Raw genomic sequence first — 16,508 nt, 5'->3', positions numbered from 1 at the left:
ATCCTCCAGTTGTTTGCCAGCTAGCGATTCATTTCGCAGTGATGTTGGAAAAGTTGTTGAAAATCTAAATCCTCCTCAGCTCCACTGTGTTGTAGAGAGAGCAGTGGAAAAAGAAGATAAACGGGTAAGGCATTGTAACTACTACATTGTTAAGAAGGAAGTGTGTCCTTTTTAGAGGTTGGACATTGTTGCTAGTTTTATTTTAATTCCATTTAACTTGTTAATTGTGTGCACTTTAGTATTTTATGGTTTGATTTTTTTCTCTTTACATTGTACAGATGACATATTGTTAATAGGAAGTTTAAAAGTTCTGTTCATAATTAGTCAGATTATATCTGCATTTAACCATGTATTTTACCTTTACTAATTTGCAGTATGTATTTAAGCGGGGTTCTAGGCTATACTACTATCTGGTCATACAGGTTGAGGCTCACTTAATACAAAATGCTTGTGGCAAAAAGTGTTTTGGATTTTGGAATACCTATATTCACATATATGCACATAATGAGATATGTTGAAAATGGGCCTCAAATCTAAATATAAAATTCATTTATGTTTTATATACATCTTATACACATAGCCCAAAGATATTTTTCTACAATATTTTTAATAATTTAGTGCATGAAACAAAATTTGTGTACATTGAACCATTAGAAAGAAAAGATGTGACTACAATATTTCAGCCATCCATGAAAAAAGTTTTCATTTTAAGTGTAAAGGGCCTGTTACAGACAGGCCAAAATAAAGCTTCTTCGAGTCACTTTGGAGGTATGGTATTTCAATGATGCATAACTCCTACAAGTCCAAAAGCCACACTAAAGCTGCACTCCAGTCCTTAGGACTGGAGCATGGCTTTGGTGCGGCTTTTGGACTCTTAGAACGCATGCATCATTGAAATACCATACCTCCAAAGTGACTCAAAGCAGCTTTATTTTGGCCTGTCTGTAACAGGCCAAGGAGACTCAACCTGTACTGGGATCCTGCTGGGGAAGGTTGTGATCTATTGCTATTTGCCCCTCAGGCTTTTCAGTTGCATCTCTTATTTTACAGTTATTAATCTGCCCTCCTGTTACTCGATTCTTCTATGGCCGCAGGGAGTGTTTCCATAAATTGCTAATCCAGGGAGACTCCTCAGGAAGGCTCAGCATTTGGAGTATACCAGATACCCTTGGTCAACAAAATGTGACAGAAGGTAGCCACTTCACAATTTACTTATTTAAAACATGGTTTAGAATAAGCCTTTATCTTCTAAGGATAGTTCCTTCTATAATCAAAGCCCTGCATATCTAATCAGCAGTTTGATGTGTATTACTACCATGCATTTTTGTGTCTGTAACCAGATATTTTTCCATCTCCAGTCACATCTTCCTTACTACTAAACTCGCAAAACAAGTAGGACTACAAAAGATCCTGGGACACAATAAAATTGGGGAAATTGTCATGAACAATCACCTGCTTCCTCAGATGCTCTAGATAGCCTACCCTTGAATACAATATGTGCCCTCAACGGTGGAGGGGAAATAGATAACGTGGGAATAAAAGATAAATAACTCATTCTGAAGCCAAGGAAATGCTGTGTGCCATAGTGAATCAAAACCAAGAAGAAACCAGTCTGAACTCTATTAACATCTATATGAACTTTAAAATGGGCTAGAATTGGCTAAAACTATTTTTTTTAAAAAACAACAACTGCAAACTAACATAAGTTTGGATGAGGAACTATTAATTCAGCTTTATCTTTTTAAAAATCTAAATAGGATTTTAACTTTGTAAAAACCTCCCATTTTGAAGCAGAGGCAAACAACTTCATTCGTTGATCTTTAAGAACGCCAAGAACCATGCTTCTTTCAGAGAAGCAAGCATATACAAAATAAACAGGGTCATATAGTCATGTTCGTCTATTGCATCAGAAACAATACCACATCTCGTGGAAAATCAAAGACAACATGGTGCATTTGTCATTAGGTTTTGTGTACTGCAGCTTAATTTGATAAAAAGTATAATAATGAAACATTTTTGTCCAATCCAGCTATCGGAACACAGACTTTTACCTTTAGATGAACTCTGTGAGTGGGGTATTGAAATCACAGAAGGGCCAGAAGGAATAGAGATATGAAAATTACATGCAGAAGAATGTGCAAAACAAGTTGTCATAAAACAACACAAAAGTAATATGGATTATTCTGACATAAATGAGACGATGAATTTATTTAGTGACATTAGAAACCTTTGTTCCTTACTTACCATATATACGTATTTAGATGTCGAGTTCAGGTTCCAGAACCCTTAGTGGATACCAGAATCCATGGATGTTCAAGTCCTATTAAATACAATGGCATAGTAAAATGGTGTCCCTTTATATAAAATGGCAAAATCAAGGTTTGCTTTTTGGAATTTACATATATTTTTTAAATTGTGGGATGTATGGATGGTCGAATGCATGGTGGGATGCATGGATAAAGAATCTGTGGATAGGCAAGGTCAACTGTATAAAAGGAGTCTGTGATGACATAACTATCATGATGTCAGTTTTAGCGACATTATAGAATCTTAAAAATTAGTTAACAGGAGCTGCTAGTCCACAGATACTTTTACTAGCCTATCTGCCTTCATGTATTGGTAGCTTGTTGTAAAAAAAGAGGGTTGAAATAGCTGTTTGTAAAGTTTAAAGTGGAAAGTTTCTCTGATTAGCTATCTAGAAGTGATCCATCCTAACTGTATAAGCAACAGAGCAGAGACCATTTACAACAATGCTATATGTGTAGGACTGGATTTACTGGAAAGTTGTACTCCCCCTGTGCTTTTTTCCTGACTGTTTTACTTTTTTCATTTTTGTTTTAAAAATAAGGATTAAAAGTAACGACATCTACTTCTCTACAAGAAGCATTCAGCAAACTTGTTCCTCGCCCTGCTGGGATTATAGATCAGCTGAGCTTTATGCCAAGTAGTGATGAGCCACTTAAAGTGACAGCAAGTGTGTATATTCCATCACATGGACGACTAGTTTGTGGCCGTGAAGATGGAAGCATTGTCATTGTACCAGCAACTCAAACGGCTATAGTCCAGCTCTTGCAAGATGAGCACATGCGCAGAAGAGGTGTGTGAATTGTTGTTTTAAATTGCATAGGAGAGGTTATGATTGAATCTGAAAGGGTAGGTATGTTCTTGTTCAACTGATTTTTGAAAAACATATTAGAATGTATTTGTTTTCACTTAAGAGGGTCTAACTGAATTTGTTGAAATTCTAAAATGATTGTATGTAGCCATTCTTTCATTCTGTATTATTCATTCTAAATTCATTCTTAATTTAGCAATACAGAAAATATTTTTTAGCTAAAGAATATATGTGAGGAGTCCTCTATTAGTGTTTTCTGTATTGCTAAATTCAGTGAAAGTCCTATACCGACCATAATGTTGTCACCGGGCCCTTGGGTGTGGCCCCAGCAGCGGCCGCTGTCTGGCGGTCCATAGCACAGAAAACTAGGAGTCCACTTGATGCTCAGTGCTCTTTAATTAAACGGGGAACAACTCGTGCAATACAACTTCAACTTAACTCAGATACCTCCCTCCAAACTGGTACAACCTTCCACCCTCCGACAGTTAGTCCTCTCCGTCAGACAGCTCTTCCTTCCGGGGTACTTCACTCCAGGCTACCGGGACCCTCTTACCCCTAGACGCAGGCCAACACCGACCCCTGATATCCCACAAGAGACAGGGCCCTGGGTGCAACACGGGCCGGGCCTGGAAAGGTTTGTTGGGCTCTTCCAGAGCCAGTGGGTTGACTCGCTCTGCGAAGCAGCTTTAGAGCAGGCGGCCTCAGTCTTCGCAGCAGTAGGTCGCCTCCCTGCGTCCGCGTAGGTAGCGCTGGTTCACTTCGGCTGACCATGCGTCCCACACCTTGGCCTCCACTTCTCCCTCGTACCTGGTCTCACCCTTCGCCTTGCTTATCCACGCCTCCGCCCCTCTCTCCCCTTGGGCGCCCTCTTCCGGTCCTTTTCTACCCCCTGGCGTCCCCGTGTCCCCGGCCTCCGCTCTGGCGCCAGCTGTAGCCACTTGAGCCCTTTCCTCCTTGGCTTCTCCTGGGTCCTTCGGCCTGTCATCTTCAGTAGCGGGACCCCAACCCACCTCTTCCCCATCGTCCACCCTCTGACAAATGTATTTTCAGTTTTTCAAAAGTCCTCTTTTGCTTTCTAGTGTCATTCAGAAATGGTCTAAATAGGCACTTTTAGGAAAATCTGAAAGTAAATAATTTTAAATAATACTAGCTCTTTCAAATAATGGCTACATGCAATCATTTTACAATTTCAACTAATTCAGTTAGAGCAGGATAAATAATTGGCCTACGGGGCTGTACAACCAAACGGCGCATCAACAATGCACCCTGAAAAAGAAGATGTGAAACACGGCTCCTTTCTCTGCTGCTACCGAGGCGCCACAAGTGCCCTGGAGTGGTGCTGTGACGTTCTTTGTGCTGCGGTGTTTGAACGTGGGGCATGAGGCATGTCATTGTCATGCGTGCCATGTAAACGGTGATGCGCCAAAATGGTGCCTGCGGCATGTGGTAGAACTCAGGCTATTTTAAATGTATGTAAATATCCGTACACAAATGTGCAGACATTCACTATTTTTTGTTTTCCCCCCTAATACTGACATTATCATACTCATTGTGTCTGCTGTCTTTATATCCCCTTCCACCATAATTTCTTAGGTTGGCCACCTCATAGAACTTTGCGGGGTCATCGGAACAAAGTCACCTGTTTGCTGTATCCTCATCAGGTTTCCTCTCGTTATGACCAAAGATACTTAGTCTCAGGTGGTGTAGATTTTTCAGTTATCATCTGGGACATCTTTTCTGGAGAAATGAAGCACATTTTCTGCGTGCATGGTGGAGAAATTACACAACTGTTGGTCCCTCCAGAAAACTGCAGCGTAAGTTGATCAGTGGCCTTCTGTATCATGTTCTCACTAATCAGGACATAGTTGTGTCTTGCTGTAAGTCTTGACAATTGGACTTAAAGGAGGGCTTAATTAAGTGGTTAATAGTAACAAAGCCACAACAGTTTATCTGGTAGTGGTTCTTTATGGTCTCTGTGCTCCTCACGTATGGGTTAGTTCTGTGTCTGTGCAGAGCTAATTTGAATTTTCTAGTACTGAGTAAAGAGTGTTGGCAGGAGTCCCACCTACCTACTGCATATCTGTAAGCACTGCTCTCACCAGTTCCCTCAATTCATTTTTGTTTGCTGCAGTAGCAGCAAGTAAGATTAGGAACCTCAGTGTTTGTCATTCTTCTGAGCATTCTGTCTTTGTGCATTCCTTCAATTTTTACATTACCTTTTTATTATTTTTGACTGCAAGACTAGGACATGCTTTCTTCTTAAATACATCTGTTCCTGTATCAAAACACCCTCTGGAACCTGAAGAATCTGGACAGAGAAGCTGAATTGTCAGGTGTTTCTGGCTCTAGATGACAGTTTCAACCCTAAATCTGAGCACTTGGTGGATGAAGCAGCTGATAGGCTTTCTTCAGCAGCACTGAAGAGCCCCCTCCCTTCCTTTCAAGTCTGGCAAAGAGGAGAACCTTCAAAGAAGTAAACATCTGTTAAAAAGGAAACACTGACTCACCAAGCTCCTGGCCTCCTAAGGCTGCCACCTAGAAATCTCCCAATAGCTTCTGGGTCTCCTTATTTCTCTCAGTCTCTTTGATTGGCAGTGCTGTCCATGTTTGTGTGTTTCTTGGGATTCTTGATCTCTGGATTAGTTATGTTTAACAATTAATTATCTTATCCCTACCTGGCTTTGATTATCTAAACTTTGTACAAGAACTCCTGGATTGGCTGAGACTCTGCCCCTGTACCCTCTTCATCTTCCTGGATTACTTGTGCCTGTACCTGCTTCACTTACAATAAACTGTTTCTCTGGACACTTGCTGCCTATAAGGAACAAGCATCCTGTCTTTAAATATGCACTCTCACAGTGAGACCTCCAGAGAAGTCTGCTGCTATGGCAAGATCTTCTGAAAAAAATCCAGTGTCAGCTCTACAACAGACAGTCGTCAATCCTGATTTCTTCTCAAAAAATCCCACGGCAGCAACTAGTTTCAGTACTGAGTCCATCTCAATTGCAGTCTTTGATTATCATGGTGTTGATCCAGCTCAACAAGCCAACCTGCCTTTCCAACCCATAGCACATTTTTTGGTTTGACCATAGTTGTCATCTATTCTGTACAGACTTTGGATCTGGAACATCAATATCCATCCAATATCCAAGTTGGACTCAGATACTGATTGTGATTTATTTCTAATAATCTATAATTTCTTAACAAGTTTAGTGGGGGAACAAAATCCTTATCCCAAAACATGTTTGACTGTACACAGATGAGCCATGCAAGATGGTTAAATATTTAGAGCTTGAAGTCAAATTTAGTCTTGCACAAATTAATGCTCTTATTTTTAAGAAAGTAGAGATATAATCCAAAGTATCAGGAGGTCTTCCTTTTTTGACCTCCCTCCTTCTTGTAATGAGGCAGTCTTGGGAAACCCCATTCATAAATAGTGCATATTAAAAATCTCTGTAAAATGCATGATGGCAACTACATTTCCATTTAAACATCCAACCCTAAATTTGAGCATAGTAGAAGCATTCCAAAGAAAAATCAACATTCAAGCAGCAAAACCAGCATTCCACCCCATTGCGTATGAAAGGATTAATGCTATCATTAATGTAGGGGATCTCTGGTAATTCTGCTAGCAGTTGCTTTTCACAGAATTGTGGAGCTGGAAGAGACCCCTTTCCTTACTCACCAGTAAACCATAGCAACAGAAGCCCTCATGGGGATTGACAGCTGTTGGGCAGAAGGAGGATATGGAATTGCATGTGTGGGGCTACACACACGTAGAGTTAAGGCATGTACATATGCTAATCTGTGTATACTTCCCAAATATTTTGATAAAAATCTTCCTTTAGTTGTTGATGGAAGAAGCATATGTTTGAAAGATTCATATGCTGGAAGTTCTTAAGAGCACTATATAGTGACCCTTCCTTCCATCCCTGTGTAGAACAGATCAGGAATTACTTAAGTACCACCATACTTCCATACATGAATAAAACCCTTTTCAAAATATATAAGCATAGATGCATAGTTGATTGCAATATTGTATGTCCGCTCTCTACTTTGCCAATTGAGAGCATGTATTGTACTGCCTAACCATAGGATTTTGCATAAAGTCCCATTCTTTAGCACTGCTGAGCTCCATTCTGCTTCTGCATATGTACATTTCTTGTATTAAGCGATTATATACAGTCAGCCCTCCATATTTGTGGCTTTGACTTTGATGGATTTGATTATTCATGGATTTGATTAATATGTTCTCTCTAGTAACCTCTAGGTCATCCAGCACAACTCTCTGGTAAATGTCCACCTGAAAGTGTGCTGGAGGATCTAGAGATTCCTAGAGAGAACACTTTAGGCATTTGCAGGCCCTCCAGTGCAATTTTATGGTCAACATCTAGTAGATGTTGACTATAGAATGTGCTGGAGGACCTAGGGATTCCTATAGAGGTGTTCTCTCAGATAAAGAAATAGTGCTTTTTTATTTGTGTTTTTCCACTTCAATGGGGATCCTGTGCCCCTAACTCCAGCAAATGTAGAGGGCTCACTGTATTTCTAAAATGAGTGAATATGAGCTTCCCAAATGCACAGTGGAAACTCAAGGTAGAATGCATGCTTTGGATGCGTGAAGTCCCTGGCATCTTCAAGGAGAGCTGGAAAAGTCCATACTAAGGAAAAAGATCCAGTAGTTTGATTTGGTTGAGACCAGTGTCCCATTTTCCTAGGAAGTGGGCCATAGCCAAGCATAAGGTGGTTTTTCAGTTGAAATAGTACAAGTTGCTGTTTGCACTTTAACAGCATAAGCTAGTGCACAGGAAAACTAAAGCTGGATGTAATCTACAACTGTTAAACCGAAATTTTTGGGTTTACAGTATATTGTTTTGACTACAGTAATTAGAATATTTTATTTCCCACCTGCTGAAATATTTGAGGGTTCCCCAAGGTTTCCAGCCTTTTGTTTTAGATAACCTGTACGTTCATTGCAATGATCTGATATATTTACAATTAAAATAATATACTGATACTTTTTTCCCTTTTTCAGTCAAGAGTTCAGCACTGTGTTTGCTCTGTTGCCAGTGATCACTCAGTAGGACTTTTGAGTTTGCGAGAAAAGAAGTGCATAATGTTAGCTTCCCGGCACCTCTTTCCTATTCAAGTCATAAAATGGAGACCATCAGATGACTACCTAGTTGTTGGCTGCTCAGATGGTTCTGTATATGTATGGCAAATGGATACTGGTAAGCTCAGCTATGTAAGAAATGTCTTAATACGTCCAGATAATGTCTGATAAAGTGGAGGATGATTGAATACTCCCTCATCTTAACATTTATGAAGGGACTATCACTTTAGTGTTATTCTGTTGAAGAAATCTTCTTTTAGAAATATCTCTGCAATCTAACTATGCTGTTGGGTTTATTTGGAATTTCAGTGTGTGATAGAAGGGGAATAATTAAAATGTTAATGCTTTACCTTTAATTTCATTACTAATTTTACAGTGGTCCCTTGGTATCCACTGGGTTTCAGTTTCAGGAACCACTGTGGATACCAACATGCTCAAGTCCCATTAAATACAGTGGGATAGTGTTAATTTTCACTTTAGTGCCAATTTTGAGGCTAATTTGTTTTCTGTGTCTTTAAACTTAAGTTTCATGATTTGTTAAGAGACTGGGGGAAGAACCCTAGAGTTGCTGAAGATCAGAAAGAGCTCCAGGGAGTCACTTTATTTTTGTTGTGTAATGATGATGTTTGTTTCTGTTTGTCATATATGTAATGTTTGTTCCTTTTTACCATCCATAAACTTTTATTTTTTAAAACTGCAGTGGGATAGCACAATGGTGACCCTTATATAAAATGGCAAAATCAAAGTTTCCTTTTGGAATTTATATATTTTTAGAATATTTTCAAGCCATGGATGGTTGAATCTTTGGATAAAAAGCCTATGGATATAGAGGGCTAATTGTACTTCAGAAGAAAATATAAGCTATCTCTGTAGTATTTAGTAACTGTTTAAGATCAAGAAGCAGGAAACAGAGTTAGTTTTTTTTTTAAACTGCTAAAATGCATAGTTATGTGAATGGATGGTCATCAGTGAAATAGGTTTTCTGACCCATTGCACCCTGGGGTATTGGTGTAGCTTTTTGAATAACTAGGGATATGCCATTCGGTGGTATAGATGAGAGAATTCTTATGTTCCTTCTGTCAGTGTTCATTTCTACAGTACAAACTTATGCCAGTGTCATGCACCCTTACACAGATGTTCATTTTCATTTTGGAAGAGCCCATGACAAGTTCTTGAATGCAGAGAAGTTAACTTACTCCTCTATGAAATGGTGATAGAACATCACTGAGTTGCAAATTTTGTAAAATTTGAATTTATTTCTCTTATAGCAAGTGTTCTTCATAGTTTCCCTGTATCTTTTCAAGGGGCACTTGACCGCTGTGTAATGGGAATAACAGCTGTTGAGATCCTAAATGCTTGTGATGAGGCTGTGCCTGCTGCAGTTGATTCCCTTAGTCATCCTGCTGTCAACTTAAAACAGGCAATGACCAGGCGCAGCCTTGCTGCACTAAAGAATATGGCCCACCAAAAACTTCAGACTCTTGCCACAAACCTCCTCGCTTCCGATTCATCTGACAAAGTAAGTTTTCTCCCTTAAACAATCTGTTCAATTGCATCTCATTCATATTTCTTCCTGAAATAACCTGGCATTGTCACTTTTTCTGTACGAAGGAAGTACCTGTGTTTTGCAAAGAACCCATGGCTATGGCTGCAGACATACAATACATTCATGCGCCATCCTGTTCCCTTCTTCCTAGCCAAATTTTGCTTTGACTATAGTAATATGCCTCAATGGAGTGTTTAATCTCCATCCCCTTCCCTCCTTTACTTATCAGCCTTTGATTTATGTCAAAAGCTAAACCTATCTTCTCTCATAGGTGAATTCAGTATCTTGCATAAGAAGCAGATACTGTAGTCTGGATTTTGGTCATTATTTTGTTCCATAGAACACCTATAAGAGAGGTGGCATGGAGTACCTTAAAGTCCCACTGGCTGATGCCTCAATTTCTGTATTGATTTCTCACACTATGGCCGAGAAGCTCCCCGCCGCCGCGGGAGTCCTTGGGGCTTGAAGCCCCAGGGACACCCCTTTTCTGGCTGCGGGGAAGCGGCCTTTTGCCGCTTCCCCGCAGCCCGAAAAGCGGCGGATCAGGGCTTCAGCGGCTGCCGTTCTGACTGCTGAGGCCCCGCTCCAGCGGGGAAAGGGGCGGGGCCAGACCGCCCCAAATTGGCGGTCTATATCCCGCCAAAAGCTCCTAAGGAAGGAGCTACAAATCTAAGAGATATGGATGTGCATGGGAATGGAGGAGGTGCTGGAAAGATCACATGAGGCATCCACATTGGCAACTGGATCTTCAGTTGCTGTCTCAATGTTTGCAAGAGTGGCGGTATTGTGGACACAAGATAAATGAGAGACCACAGAAATTGATAAACATGTTTTAATAAGAGCAGTTCAAAAAATCAGAAAGCTCTGCAGTTTGTTGCAGATGTGGCTCTTGATTCAGCTGTTTTTGCAGATTGTAGTATAATTGCTACAACAGTAGCTAGATGATCAATCTGGTTGAGGCAGTTGGAAGCAGATCAGGTCAAATATGGCCTATATGTCTTTTACTGGGCAATTTCTTTTTGGAGAAAAGGCTTTAGAAAAGATATTAATAGAATGTAAGGATAAAAACAAGTAATATCATCAGTACAAAAGAGGAAAATAGAATGAAGAATAGAGGACTTTTCCATTCCTTTTGATGTGGTAGAAGTTTTGAGACAGAGTGATTTTAGGTATGGAAGACCACAGTGTGGTAGAGTAGATATCAACCAAAAGAGACTGGTCTGCCAACAAAGCAAAAAGAGGGGCAAACCAACCCAATAGAAGTGATTGTTGATAGTTCTGATAAGACTAAGATTTTGGTAGGGGGAATGCTTCTGCAGTTTGGTTTTCTGTGGGAAGACAAGTGGGTAATAAAGGTTGTAACTGGGGTACAAAATGGTTTCTGCACAGAGAGCAGAAAGCAGATATCTTTCCATTCCAAAATAGAAACCCTTCAGATGACGAGGAACAATCAACGATTGGATGGTTTTCGATAGATTTAAAGAGGCATATTTTCATATACCTATGGCTTCAAACTGTAGACAGTACCTGAGTTTTCAATTCCAACAGTCTCATTTTCCATTCACACCTCTCCCTTTTAGTCTGGTATCAGCACCAAGGGTGTTTGCAAAGGTATTAGTGCTTTTGATAGTATATCTCAGGGGGAAAGGTATTTAACTTTTCATTTACTTGGACAACATCTTTCTGAAAGCTGGATGCAGAAACAAGGTACAATTTGGTACAGAACAGACTGTACAAATACTTCAGAATTGTGATTTTCTTATAAATTTCAAAAATACTTATCGATTCCAGCAAATACTCTTGTTCATTTGGGAGCTCAAATACATATGAGGAAAGGGAGCATGTGAAGTTGAAGGCTTTCATGGCCAGCATCCATAGATTTATTTTTTTTTGTCTGTGGATTTTTTGGGCCACGAGACCGTGTTCTAGAAGAGTTTATTCTCAATGTTTTGCCAGCAGCTGTGGCTGGCATCTTCAGAGAAAAGAAGCATGTTTTTTCTCAGGAAAGGAAATAAGAAATAAGGGAGGAGATAATGTTTCTTCAGGACAAAAAGTCAATGGGCATTGCAGTTGGCAATAGTGATGTGTTTATTAATATCAACAGTACAGTTGGTACTGTGAGTGAAATTGCATGCAAGAAGTCTGCAAGAACGTTTAAGAGCACACCAAACGTCAATTGCTCACAATCTTCACTATCTAGCTTCAGTAGCAAAAGAGGATTTACAGTGGTGGAATCAAGGGAATAGCCTGTCAGGAGGTGTTCTGTTCGCACACAAGAGTGAACAGTAGTGAAAATGAATGCAAGTCTGGTTGGGGAGCACAAGGCAAAGGCTGTTCTGTCTAGGGAAACTGGGCAGGAATGGATCTGAGGAGGAATATAAATTACCTATAACTGAAGGCAGTTCATTAGGCAAGTATTGGAATGAGTAGTGAAACATCAAAATGTCCAGATAACAATGGACAGTATAACAATAAGGGCCTATATTTGCAAACAAGGAGGAGCCAGATTGACACTGCTAATGAGAAAAGCTGATCCAGTTCTGTGGTGGGAGGAAAGAATGACAAATTCAATTACAGCAGTCTACCTAAAAGGCACATTAAATATAGAGGTTGATTACCGGTATTTAACCAGATACAAGATCTAGCAGGGGAAACAGTCCCCGATACAGGAAATAGTCAACAGTCTATATGACAACTTAGGGCCATTTTAAACTGAAATTTACTACAGTCATGAATAAGTCAAACTAAAAAGGAACTTTTCTCATGATGGAAGCAAAGATTCAGAAGAACACAATGCACTGAGTTGCCATGACCTCAGGGAATCTTGTATGCTTTCCATCCGATACTAATAATACAAAGAATATTGGCAAAATTTGTAAGGAAAGGACCTTTTCATCCTGGAGAGAAGTGACCAGTGGGATCCCACAGGGCTCTGCCCTGGGCCCAGTGTTATTCAACATCTTTATCAATGACTTGTGTGACAGAATTGGGGGCATACTTATCAAATTTGCAGATGACACCAAATTAGGAGGAGTAACTAATACACCAGAGAATAGGATCAAAATTCAAAATGACTTGAATAGACTAGAAAGCTGGGCCAAAGCTAACAAAATGAAATTCAACACGGAGAAATGTAAGGTACTGCATGTAGGGCGGAAAAATGAAATGCACAGATATAGGATGGGGGACACCTGGCTGAATGAGATTACATGTGAAAGGGATCTGGGAGTCCAAGTAGACCACAGGTTGGACGTGAATTAACAGTGATATGTGGCAGCTAAAAAGGCCAATGCGATTTTAGGCTGCATCAATAAAAGTATAGAGTCTAGATCAAGGAAAGTAATAGTGCCACTCTATTCTGTTTTAGTCAGGCCCCACCTGGAATATTGTGTCCAGTTCTAGGCACCACAATTCAAAAAGGACGTTGAAAAACTGGAGTGTGTCCAAAGGAGGACGACTAAAATGGTGAAGGGTCTGGAAACCATGTCCTATGAGGAATGCCTTAGGAAGCTGGGTATGTTTAGCCTGGAGAAGAGAAGATTAAGAAGTGATACAGTACGATAGCCCTGTTGAAATATTTGGTGGGATGTCATATTGAGGAGGGAGCAAGCTTGTTTTCTGCTGCCCCAGAGAATAGGACCTGGAACAATGGATGCAAACTGCAGGAAAAAGATTCCACCTCAACTTTAGGAGGAACTTCCTGATAGTAAGGGCTGTTCGACAGTGCAACACACTCCCTCAGGGAGTGGTGGAGTCTCTTTCCTTGGAGGTCTTTAAACAGAGGCTGGATTGCCATCTGTTGAGTATGCTTTGATTGAGAGTTCCTGCATGGCAGGGGGTTGGACTGGATGGCCCTTGTGGTCTCTTCCAACTCTATGATTCTATGACCACAGCGGTGCTAGCAGCACCTTACTGGCCAAAATGTCCATGGCTTTTGTTGTTGGTCAGAATGTCAAAAGAGAGAGAGAGAGAGAGAGAGAGAGAAAGTTTTTTGTGGGTTTTTGGGGCTATGTGGCCCTGTTCTAGAAGAGTTTCTTCCTGACGTTTCACCAGCATTTGTGGCTGGCATCTTCAGAGAATGCTTGCCTGGAAAGGACTTGGGTATATATATATTGTGTGATCTGGAAAGGCAGGAGACATTTGCATGTGTTTTGTTCTGTTGCTAATGGCAGGCCTCAGGGTGGGAGGGTCTGCAAAAGAGGATTAGCGTCCGCTTGATAGTACTCATTGTCTGCTGGGAGATTTCTCATTTGCATTTGTTGAGAAGAAAAAGGATTACTGGCATCTTCCAAGTTGACCAGATCTTTCACAACAGGACTCTATTATTCATCAAAATCCCAAATGGTTGGGTCTGACTGTTTGGACAATGAAAGGAAAATTTAGAACAGTGGTTATACAGTGGTGCCTCGGGTTACGAAAATAATTCGTTCCGCGGCCGCTTTCGTAACCCGAAAAGCCTTCGTAAGCCGAAAACCCATAGGCGCTAATGGGGAAAAAAGCCGCGGCTCTGCCGCGGCTCCATTTAAAATAGCACCGGAGTTTTTTCGTAACCCGAAAAAACTTTTGTAACCCGAAACAATAAATCCCTATGGGATTTTTTCGTTTCCTGAAAAATTCGTAACCTGGGTATTTCGTATCCCGAGGTACCACTGTATAGGTTCGGTGATGGAGACTATATTGTTATCTAAGGCCCAGTACAGATGGGCCTTTAAAGCACCCTTGTCACGTGTGAGGGTTGCCTGGTGGGCAGAGCGCCCACATGCCGTGCAACCCTTGCACGTGATGAGGGCGTAACAGTGGCAGTGCCTGGTTTAAATGGGAGCCGCCATTGTTATGTAAGTGCCATGCGGCGTCTGCACGCGCCGCACAGCACTTACGTAACAAGTGCGCCACTGGCACAATCATTACACCGCTGCTGCGGCAAAAAAGAATCCGCTTTTTGCGGGCTTTTTCTGCTGACAGGAAGCTGCGCTTGTCATGCCTCCAGAGCATCTTTGATGCTCTTGAGACATATATTTAGTTGACATTATATTAGGTTTTCTATGTATTAGTTTAGAAGGGAAAATACAGATCTATAGCTTTAAGAAAGACAAGGATTGTGGGAAATCCCAGGGTCTTATGCTGTCTCCCTCTAGCTAAGTTTCAGTGTGTAGTAAGATTTCAGCCAAGTCAGACCTGGAGAGTGTATTTTCCTTTGACAAAAAGATAAGTCCACAAAAGAAGATAGTCTTCAGAAGAAGAAAGATAAAATCCACCAAAGAGAGAACAAGGTATTTAGGAAGGACTATTGAGAAAAAGAAGAACAATTTTGTGTTTTTTGTGTTATAACCAGTAAAGCTTTTGAAAACTTAAGAAATTTGTGGACAAGTCTTTTGTTCTGGCTGTGTTCCTGAGAGCCAGAGGCCTTACTACACCCAAAGTCCATAGTATTGCTCTTGGGACAAAACAGCGCTGTTTATACGCTGTGTTTTCCCCCAGCAGAAAACTAGGCGTCAGCAGACCACCCTTTTTGGGCGGTTTCTACCGGGCCAAAAAACCCCATCAACTTAAAGAATATATAGTATGACATGGAAAGTGTTTTCCAATTGCTGTGAATCACACAAGTAGACATAAATAGAGAGCCAGCATGGCGTAGTGGTTTGAGCATTGGACTATGACTCTGGAGACCAAGATTCAATTCCCGCTTGGCCATGAAAGCCACTGGTGACCTTGGGCAAGTCACATGCTCTCAGCTTCCAGGGAAGGCAATGGCAAACCTACTCTAAACAACTCTTGGCAAGAAAACCCATGTTAGGTTCACCTTAGGGTTGCCATGAGCTGGAAATTTGAAGGCACACAGCGTACGCGTGCACACACAAACAGACAGACATAAATGCAATACAAATAAAAGGACATATTACCCTTTTTACAAGGGTGAGTTGATAAAGGTTTGTGGCCAAATACCTTAAAACAGCAGGTTGCTGTATTGGGCACAATAATTAAGTGTGAAGGTGAAGCATCATTTCATCCTCACAGTAAAAGATTTTTAAGAGGAGTGACTTTAAAAGTTCCGCCAACTATACAGAGGCTTCCAACATGAAACTGAAATCTAGTGTTGAACAGATTGACAGTTCCAACATTTGAGCCAATTAAGAAAACCTTGGTAAGACTATTGACTTTCAAAGTAGTCTTTTGATGGCTATATTATTATTATTAACCTTTATTTATGAAGCGCTGTAAATTTACACAGCGCTGTACATGCAATCTTTTTAGTTAGACGGTTCCCTGCCCTCAGGCTTACAATCTAAAAAGACATGACACAGAAGGAGAAGGGAGTGGTGACGGGAAAGGGTAAGAGGTCCAGCAGTTCCTCTCAACCTCCGAGGCCTGGACCAAGGCAGATGGACTGAAGGGAGGGCTTGGCTTCAAAATGGAAGGTTAATCATTATCCAGGGAAAATACATACTCACAAGTAGGATAATACATATACAGTACATAGCAATACAGGAAATGGATCGATAAACAGCCAACAACAGAACATCAGATAGTAAGCGACAATTATGCGATGCCTGGGAAGGCTTCTCTGAATAGGATGGTTTTCAACTCCGTTTTGAAGCTGGTTAAAGAAGTGATGGCTCTTGCTTGTGGAGGAAGAAGGTTCCAGGAGTGAGGGGCAGCAAGTGAAAAGGGGCGAATCCGGGATGGGGCAGAGGAAATCCTGGGCTGAGACAGCAGACCTTGACTACCAGAACGGA

At 40.9% G+C, this 16,508-nt stretch overlaps 1 protein-coding gene across 3 annotated transcripts in view; it reads left to right on the top strand.

The window, feature by feature from the left end:
* The window catches only part of WDR7 (WD repeat domain 7), a 323,814-nt gene that overhangs the window by 51,529 nt on the left and 255,777 nt on the right, over positions 1-16,508 (top strand). For all 3 annotated transcript variants that reach the window (XM_042451351.1, XM_042451350.1, XM_042451352.1), the window contains exons 9-14: positions 10-124; positions 1,051-1,192; positions 2,849-3,097; positions 4,709-4,929; positions 8,151-8,346; positions 9,533-9,747. In XM_042451351.1, coding sequence (XP_042307285.1) covers positions 10-124; positions 1,051-1,192; positions 2,849-3,097; positions 4,709-4,929; positions 8,151-8,346; positions 9,533-9,747 — 1,138 coding nt within the window. The remainder of the gene's footprint in view (positions 1-9; positions 125-1,050; positions 1,193-2,848; positions 3,098-4,708; positions 4,930-8,150; positions 8,347-9,532; positions 9,748-16,508) is intronic.

The sequence above is a fragment of the Sceloporus undulatus genome, chromosome 2 (assembly GCF_019175285.1).
Source record: "Sceloporus undulatus isolate JIND9_A2432 ecotype Alabama chromosome 2, SceUnd_v1.1, whole genome shotgun sequence".
Taxonomy (NCBI): Eukaryota; Metazoa; Chordata; class Lepidosauria; order Squamata; family Phrynosomatidae; genus Sceloporus; species Sceloporus undulatus.
The sequence above is the reverse complement of the archived record's forward strand: the minus strand, read 5'-3'. Positions and strand labels throughout refer to the sequence as shown.